Source organism: Hemibagrus wyckioides, linkage group LG27 (assembly GCF_019097595.1).
Source record: "Hemibagrus wyckioides isolate EC202008001 linkage group LG27, SWU_Hwy_1.0, whole genome shotgun sequence".
Classification (NCBI taxonomy): Eukaryota; Metazoa; Chordata; class Actinopteri; order Siluriformes; family Bagridae; genus Hemibagrus; species Hemibagrus wyckioides.
This window is the reverse complement of record NC_080736.1, coordinates 15,433,590-15,442,600: the sequence shown is the minus strand read 5'-3', so window position 1 is coordinate 15,442,600 and position 9,011 is coordinate 15,433,590. Positions and strand designations below refer to the sequence as shown.

The window sequence follows — 9,011 nt, the reverse complement described above, 5'->3', positions numbered from 1 at the left end:
CCCTCTGTGGTGAACTATAAGAGATGTTATAATAATTGGAAAATGTGCAATGGTAGACTGCATTACAGCAGCCAGTCATTGATTATTGTTTCTCTTTTCCTTAATTCCTTACGTATCAGGTGAAATAAACACTCTTCTGGCACCATATGATCAATTACCCAAGTAACCTCGGTACCCAAGAGACATCTATTGTCTTAGTCTAAGTGATGGACATCATCTCCATACTGTTTCAGTCACCACCGGGTCTATTTTATTGTATTCTGAATCCTCATAAGCCTCTGTGAGCTTTCTATAACTACATCACAATGATCTGGGGACAAGAAGTGGAAGAAGAAGAAGAGCAGCAGGTGTGGTTGCATTTGCATGTTAGTGATCCTTGAAGAAGGGATTTGCCCCCGATCACGAGTGGAAAGTGATTCGGTCACTTAGCTAAGAGACCAGGTTTCACTTGTCAGGGCAAACAGATCTATATAATAAAGCTGAGATCATTCAGAAATTTGAATCTTTTCTGTGTAGAGAACTTGAGGACACTGAACTCATTGTGCATTACCAAAATAAACTAAAATTAAATCAGTGCTTAAGATTAAGACAGAATTGATCCATTTAAACAGGAGTGTTGGTGTACTTACCCACGCTGTGTGGATCTGACTGGCCTTCATTTAGGGCCATATATTCATTTTTTTTTTTTAGTTAGTTTGTTTTTTTTTATTCATCATTGTTTTCACTTCCTGTTTTAGGAAGAATTCAGTAAACAGGATAAAAACAAAAAACACACGTGTCTAACTTTTAGTGGAAATAACACACTAGAGTAAAGACGGAGATGTTAGATGGCGCTGTTTCCGTTTAAATAAAAGAATGCGCACGGTTTGGTGTAAACATTTATTGGTTTCAAACTGAAATAAAAACATAGAACTTTTCCAAAAAAAAAAAAAAAAATAAATGCACACACTTCTGCAGAGAAGGAGAGGGAGGGGGGGGGTTGGGGTGGAGCTGGAGTGAATTTTTAGTTAGTTTGTTTTTTTAAAATGGCCATGTATAAATTAAAATTAAAACCCAGAGCCAGTCTGATCAGCTATCAGAGCTCCCATTCGTGCCTGGAACAGATGACATTCAGAGAAAAAGCAGGAGGAGGACCAATTATTTTCTCAAACGTTTTTTTGTTCTTTTCCGGCGACGTCGTTTTTCCCGTCAGCGACAGTGTAGTTGTGGTTGAAGGCACAAGAAGTTGAAGCTTTCTCTTGTTTGCGGCTTCGTCGACGTACCGAAATCTGAGTAGACGGTATTTTCACCATCCCCACCCACACCCCTTTAAAAAAAAAAAAAAAAAAAAAAGACGGACTCACAAACGAGACAGAGCGAGTGCACGTGGTCCAAGCTTCCATTCAGCAGTACAAAATACACCATGCTGTCTTTCTGGTAAAGCATCTTGTAAGTCTTTAGAAAAATTGCAAAACGTGTCTTTTTTTTTTTCCTTTCTTGTTTTTGGTTCGATTAAATAATCTCAACAGTAACGATTCAGATATTTTTTTTGTCTTTTTCCCCCTTGTATTAAACAAACCCCAGTGAAAAAAAAGCCCCAGACAACTATCAAACCCAGTTGTCCACAGTGATGCAAACAAAACCATGAAAACACAACAGAAACGGGAAGTAGTGAGGCAGGAAATGGTGGTGGTGGGGTGGGGTGGGGGTTGAGGATGAGGAGCCGTGGCCTCACTGAGAGCCAGCCCTCTGGATGGCCTTGAGTCTAAATGTGCCAATGGAGGTGTTGAGTTTTAGCAGCGCGCTCTGCGCCGCTTGCTTTGATGGGAAGGTGGCCAGGATGGTGTAGGTAGAGGCGAGGTCGCGCGGGATCATGACCGAGGGGTCGGCCGTCACGGTGCTGCTCTCCGAACGCTGGGGGTGCTGGGACTGCTCCGGCAGCCATTTGATCAGAGCGCCTGCCTTGCCCAGCTCTGCCAGCAGAGAGTCGGCCTCGGCGCGGCTGATGCCTGCTGGCAGGTCCGTCACCTCCAGGACACGACCGGTCGCTGAGAGATCATTCATAACAACAGTAATTGATTAGTTGATTAAAAAACAACTAAACACATTACTGATGAGTCTTGCATTAGTTTAAAAAAAAAAAAAAAAAAAAAAAAAGTGGGAGAGGCTAGTGTGTAGTGTAATAGATTAACATGATGCTGCCTGCACCATGCTTCACTGTGAATGGATAACATAGGTGCCTTTTCATTGAAAAGACAGGAATAAGGAGGGGAAGGGGGTGTTTACATGTGTGTATAAGTGTGTGTGTGTGTGAGAGATTTGGGTGTTACCTATCTCCCCTGTGTTACTATCAGTGGACAGTGATTTCTTTGTTGGTCTTCGGCCACGCCCCCCATGACGGATTCCCATAGGACCCTGAAAAATAAGAGGCATCAGCAAAACTGTCCATCTGCAACAGCAGATACATGTGTGTGTGTGTGTATAACCTGATGGTGATGATGGTAGTGGTGGTGGTTGACCAGATGGGAGCCGTGCATTAGAGGAGGTCGGATAGGATGATTGTACTGTAAAGGCTGTCCAAGTAAAGGATATCTGCCATCACCTGTCGAGACACAGAGCGCCACATGAAGTGGACAGTCAATAGTGTACAACGGAGTGACCCTCACACATGTGCCCTGTGACACTCACCTTGAAGAAAGGGGCGAGAGAACTGAGGCATTATTGGAAGAGGGGCAAGACCGGGACGGATTCCCTTTAGATTGGCCAGATGGGGCGGACCAGGAGAGTGGGCGGGAGAAGGGGCGGGGCTGGTCAGCTGAGGACTGTTCTGGAGAGAGATGTTTTACAGGAGATTTTCAACTGAACACTAATAATCCCAACTAAGGTTGGATTGCTACTCCATGATATTTAGACAGCATTAGTAATTACACAGAAAGTAGTGAATAATGTGACTCTGCTTGATTCACCTGGTGTGAACGCACCTGTGACGTGTCCACCAGGCCCAGCTCTGACGGTTTGGAGCCGTGGTGTTGGTGCTGCTGGTCCAGGCTGTAGTATTTGTTTTGTTTCCACTGGGTAGCAGCAGGAGGAGGAGGGGGAGGCACACTCAGCTGCATCATCAGCACACCACTGCCACCAGGGGGCGCCGGAGGTACACCTGCCAAAGCAGATTGGCGTAAATATTTCCATGAAAACACTTCCCATAGATCAGGCCAGAAAGTTTGCAAAGGCAAAAACAATTCTCTTGTAAAGAAAAGCAACATGATCTGCACACACACACTAACCAATTAAAGCTGTTTATTACCCCAATGAACGGTCAGTGCAATTCAGCCCCGCTCTTGTCTCATTAAAACCCATTTTCTTCACCACAACTCATCCAAGACATGTGTTCTGTTCATAGCACGCTCGAGTTCTCTGTTCATTAACGTTTACCGTTGATTTAAGGCGGTTCGCTGTCATAAAACTCCTATTAAGTGCTTACAGGGGCTTACAATGTGCTGTTTACGACACGACACGGTTAATGAAGAGGATAAATGTGATATTTTCATAACAATAAATAAATACCGCTAAGGAGAAACATTACATTTACAGGAGATGATATATTTATAAAGACTAAGATTGGACATTGTCTCAAAGCAGCTTTACAGAAGTATAGAAACAGAAAAGGGAAAAAAACGTTAAAGTCAAGTTACTATTTTATCCCTAATGAGAAGCCTACAGCGGCTGTGGTGAGGAAAAACTCCCTGAGATGACATGAGGAAGAAACCTTGAGAGGAACCAGGTTCAGAAGGGAACCTCATCCTCATTTGGGTGACCCTAGACAGTAAATAATGTAACTATAACTACTTAATGTTCTTTCTTCAACAGCAACCAAGTGCTTATGGGGAACTATTAGGTCAGTTTCTGAGTTCATTATAGACACTAATTCCTTGCTGTCACAAGCTGACAGATGTAACGGCAGATCCGTGGCTCTGTCCACTGAGGTCTCCTGGTCTCACAGATCTATCCACAGCAGCAGTGAGCACCACCGAGCGAGGAGACTCCAAGAAACCCGAAAAGCCACTGAGTAATACTACTTTGCTGATTATATCCACAAAATTGTTCTAACTACTCAGAAGCCAAGTTTCCATTAACATCAGGAGCATAATGCAAGCAATAAAAGAAAATTATGTTTAAAAGATGTTTTGCTGCTGGCTGATCATCGCAATAAGAGTTATATAATATAATTTACTGGGGAAAAAGAAGCAATTTATTGAAACTCTATACACCTCTATAATTCATGAAACTCTAAAAACCTTAAACATCAAGTAGATGAATTTAGAGAATTAAGCTAAAAGTTTTTTGGTCTCTTGCTTTGCTGATGAGAATGCGGGTGTGACACTGATTTATATGCGCATTTCCATGCTTCTTCTGTCAAACTGCGGTTTCTCGCAACATTTCACGCATCGTCTCGTGTTTCAAAGGGAACGTTACTTTTCCTGCTTTCCTATGGTGCGTTTTGTGGCTCGCTGCCACCCCATTGGCTGAGAGCTCGGCAATACCTGTGCACTGCTGCGCCGGGATCGGCTGAGAGCCACAGGGAGAGGCGGCCCTGGGGAACTGCATCTGCTCGGAACCCGGAGGTGGCAGGAAGCCCACGGTGGAACTAACGCGCACACACACAGAGAAAGAAAACAGCAAAGGAAATAAAGATTGATTAGTGTGATTAGGATCCCCTTTGCTGAGTCTGAGAAACTGGTTCGTTAAAATAAAACATGTGCATTCTGTAAAACAATAACGCACATCTATCTACACACACGTGTGTCCAGTGATTTTAAGAAAAATGTGCGCGCGCATGTGGAAAATTTTTAAATCTGCTGGTCATAAACCAAATGACAATTACTACTAAAGACACAAAACCATAAATGAGGTCTTTAGAAGCTTTAATGTGGGTGCATTAAAAAAAAGAAACCATGCACATAAAAGATTAAGACAGGTTAATGGAAGTGTGTGTGCGTTATAGAGAGGAAGAGAGACATGTTAAAATTAAACTATGTGTATATATAAGCTTTAGGCAGGTTAATAAATCAATGGAAGTGTGTGTGTTTGAGTGAGAGAGAGAAAGAGAGAGAGAGAGACACACACAGACACATTAAAATGAAACCATGTATATATATAAGCTTACGTTATGGAACAAAAGAGAGGTGTGTGTGTAATACCTAACAGTGGAGTGTTGTCCAGGAGGCAGCACACTGTAGTACACCTGCATGCTGGCTGAGGGTACCGGGGTCTGATTGGTCGGCCCCTGCAGAACAAGCTGCTGCTGATAGGCTGGCTGAGGAACATTCTGGGAGCCCTACACACACACACAGATGTTACTACTGGTGTCATTCCTTAAAAAAAGTCTTTAAATCACAAAAGGGTCAAACAGCACTGACCTGATAGGGCGGCATGGGCGGGTACTGCACCACCACACCCTGAATCTGATTGGTTATCCCAGCCTGGCTACTGACCAGTGATTGGCTCTGAGGCTGCTGAGCTCCCATCATGCCTTGGTAGTTGGGAGCTTGACTGGGCATGATGGTCTGATAACCTGAGGGTTGTGGTGAACAAACAACTTAAGAGAATGCTGCGATCTCTCACACACACACGATGTGTCTGAGCGTTGTATTGACATTTAGAAGAGTGTCATGACCTCAATTTCTTCAGAGTTGAACACACCCTACACCTGTATTACCCTCTTCTAATAAAAATCAGGGAGATAGTCATAATCCACATCGCTTTGCTCGGGCAATTACGTTTATGTGCCATGTCACCGCCTCGCCTCGCCTCCGAAGATATTAAAGAGCTGATAAGGTCGGATTAACCAAATCCACCCAGGCTTTATCATTATTTTTTTTTTTTTTTTTTTTTAAAAAAAGAGCTCAAAGAATATTTTTTGCATGTCCAGTGATCATTCTGCAGGCAGAAATCCTAAACGCTGAGACTCGATGGGATTCTCTCCTTCAAACCAGGGTTTGCAAAGGGGTGGAAAATTTCCATGGTTCCAAATTTCCAATATTCCAAGTGGGAAACTTTGGGGAAATTTATATAAACTGTATATACAAACAAATATAAAGATTTAGTTTGGTCATGAGCTGATACAAGAAAACTAATGCATACAGTTTTATAAGATTTTGGACTTAATTGTATGTAGAACTTTTCATTCTGTCATTGAACACAAAAGCATAAAAGTTGAAAATAAAGCTTATATTTCCTTATGTTTGCTGTAAAATGAAAGCATCTCCCATAAAAAGGGGGGACAGTGTGTGTGGGGATGATGATCATCTCACCTAAATGTTTGCTCAGTTAGTGTATGTGTCTTAAATATATAAATTGATGTAATATTTCTGTAATTTCCATGACTACACACCAAGATGGACAATTATTTTAAATTATTTTGTGTACAGGATTTAAGAAATGACCAGTGCATGTGGAGGTGTGGCCTCAGTAGCCCTGCAGTGCATGTGATTGAGGAATATACAGGCTAGAAATTCACCTGAAATGGCATTAAATCTGCTCGTTTTAACCAAGATTTATGCTGAAAGATATTTTTTCCAACTAAATTTCAGTTCCCTGTTATAGGCTAACCTGCAATTTTGCAAATTCACAGTTTATTCCCATGGAAAGTTTCCAGCCTTGAAAATTCCCCAACCCTAATTCCAACTGAAATGAATTTATTTCCACTCTTCTATTCAATTTCACCTCTTTCCCTCTGGAAGACTGATTTTAACATAAACCTGAAATGAAAAGAAGTCACTGACAATGTTTCAGGAGCACGGTTTAGAGACACTGCGGTGCATCGTGAAGCATTTTCTTCTTCCTTTTTCCAAGTATCAGTGGTGTGATATATTTTTAGAGAGCGGTGGTGCATGCGCAGCGAGCAAAATTTTATAGACATCACAGTATGCGCGACTCATTCATTTATGCACAATTTTACGCTGCGGCCCGTGATAAAATTCCCATTAAGTGCTTAAAGGACTTTGCACGGTGACATGGTAAACAGCGGTCAATGAAGTGAATAAATGTGGAATTTTGGAGAAAATAAATGAGTTCCCTAGACGGAGATCTCATTATTTTTGCATGACCTTTTGAAACGGACATTAACGCGAAAATATAGCGTCTGTTTTGAGGGGGGGGGTGTTTAGAAAATGTGTAGTTTAAATATTACACAATGAAACTGGCTGGTGGGAAGATGATCAGCTTGGGCGTTCTGGTTGTCGGACACGTGACAGGACAGGAAGGAGCTGGACGCCAGGGTGCGTGGGAGGCACATTAAAGAATGATGAGCGATCGATGTGTGTGCACGCAACACAAAAAAAAGGCAGAGAAGGTCAAGCCTGGAAGCTGAGGCTCTGCGCTCTTTCTGCATCCTCTCTTCTCTTCATCTCTGCTTTTTTGTTGCTGTTCTCCGTCTGGATAAATTTGTTCGGAAGCCCAGACTCTATTGTGCGTCGTCCTACACGTTTCCCCCACCGGCTGTGCTTCTTCTTTTCCCCTCCATTGCTTCCTTGCTCTTTAATTCAGTTTGACTAGGCTTGTGTGTGTGTGGGTATGTGTGACTTAGGCGGAGTAGGACGTTTAAGACGAGCGACAGCAGACAGACGGCTCTTTTCTCCGAGCCTGTATGCATTTTTTCTTTTTTTTTTTTTAAATGTCTGGCCACCTCCTTTGTGGCAGGCGGCAGCAATCAATTCAAGAGTGGGAAGAGAGAGAGAGAGAGAGAGAGAGAGAGAGAGGGAGCGCAATGGAGAGAAAGTCAGGATGGCTATTTTTTCTACTCACTCAGAGCAGACATGAAGAGAATAAAAGCCTCTTTATTCGGCGCCACACATGTACGAGTTCACGCTAACACACCCACGCACGCTCTGAAATGGATTCTGTCCACAGTGTTCTCAACGAGGGGTAAAGGTTTCACAATTCATGAGCACGAGTACATATGCATGGTAAAAAAAAAAAATATTTTCAGCACCAGTGCTGAATTCCTGAATCAGGAAATGTTCATTAACCTTCTTATGAATGTGTTCGGTCATTTCTATAGCTACACCTAATTAGCAGGGATCCCATGATCCAGGACTGATAATAAATGGATTAGAAATGTGTACGCGTCTCCTGTATTCGCCTTCGAAAGTCAGAGTTTCCTGATATAGTAGAAAGGCTCATGTAATCCCCTTCAGCCTGGTGAAAGTTTTGCATCCAGCAACATCCCACTGTGCCACCGGTGATTATTTCCCCCTTATATCAGCATGTCTTTGTATTCCTTGCCATCTGTTTTTGTTCCCACATACACGCAGGCATGATGTGCTACCTGTAGTTGTGTAGCATGTTATATACTCATTTATGTGAACAGTGTGAGTAACTAATGGAGGAATTAAGGACATCTTCCCGAACAGGACAGTTTGCTTGTCATGGCTGGAATCTTCTGCTCTCGAACTAGGCTTATTCCATGAATTATTAAACATTAAGCATCTTGCAGAACAACCACAAGAACAGAAAAATGTCTGGATTCATCCCTGATGATCAAATACTGAATAAAATTGCGCTGTTGCTCTTACTCCTGCACTACAACCATACAACACACACACACAGAGAGGTGAGAGATGAGAAGCTGGGAGTGAGCGATGGGAAAAGAGACCGGTTCACTGTGAGAATCGTACTGCCTCTCAGACAGTGGCACGGCCCCGCCTCCTACCACCCAAAATTGCCACACACAAAAACCAAAATCACTATCGGTGTGACGTAACCACACCCCCTCCACTGATTTCTACACTCCCATGACAAAACGTGAATCAATCCCAATGTAGTGCGATTAATACTGCGTCTACCTGGTTGTTGTGGTGGCACTGGTTGACTCTGGGGGCCGCTGTAGTGTACTGGGGTGACTGGTCTGTAGTGCTGGTTCGAGTGGGGATACTGACCAGGAGCACAGTAACACGCTGACATCTGCAGACACACACACACACACCAAAGTTTAGACATTTATTTATCAGATGTTTGTTACGGACAAGATGTGG

At 42.9% G+C, this 9,011-nt stretch overlaps 1 protein-coding gene across 9 annotated transcripts in view; it reads right to left on the bottom strand.

Moving 5' to 3' along the window:
• Nucleotides 1–1,650: 1,650 nt before the first annotated feature.
• LOC131347480 (R3H domain-containing protein 1) overlaps nucleotides 1,651–9,011 on the bottom strand; it is a 40,143-nt gene continuing 32,782 nt past the window's right edge. For 8 of the 9 annotated variants that reach the window (XM_058381547.1, XM_058381549.1, XM_058381551.1 and 5 more), the window contains 9 exons: nucleotides 8,823–8,940; nucleotides 5,397–5,551; nucleotides 5,178–5,314; nucleotides 4,521–4,624; nucleotides 2,946–3,136; nucleotides 2,668–2,806; nucleotides 2,466–2,581; nucleotides 2,310–2,394; nucleotides 1,651–2,027 (listed from right to left, as the gene is read on the bottom strand). In XM_058381547.1, coding sequence (XP_058237530.1) covers nucleotides 1,711–2,027; nucleotides 2,310–2,394; nucleotides 2,466–2,581; nucleotides 2,668–2,806; nucleotides 2,946–3,136; nucleotides 4,521–4,624; nucleotides 5,178–5,314; nucleotides 5,397–5,551; nucleotides 8,823–8,940 — 1,362 coding nt within the window. In that variant the 3' untranslated portion in view covers nucleotides 1,651–1,710. The remainder of the gene's footprint in view (nucleotides 2,028–2,309; nucleotides 2,395–2,465; nucleotides 2,582–2,667; nucleotides 2,807–2,945; nucleotides 3,137–4,520; nucleotides 4,625–5,177; nucleotides 5,315–5,396; nucleotides 5,552–8,822; nucleotides 8,941–9,011) is intronic. The other variant, XM_058381550.1, reaches the window with a different exon arrangement.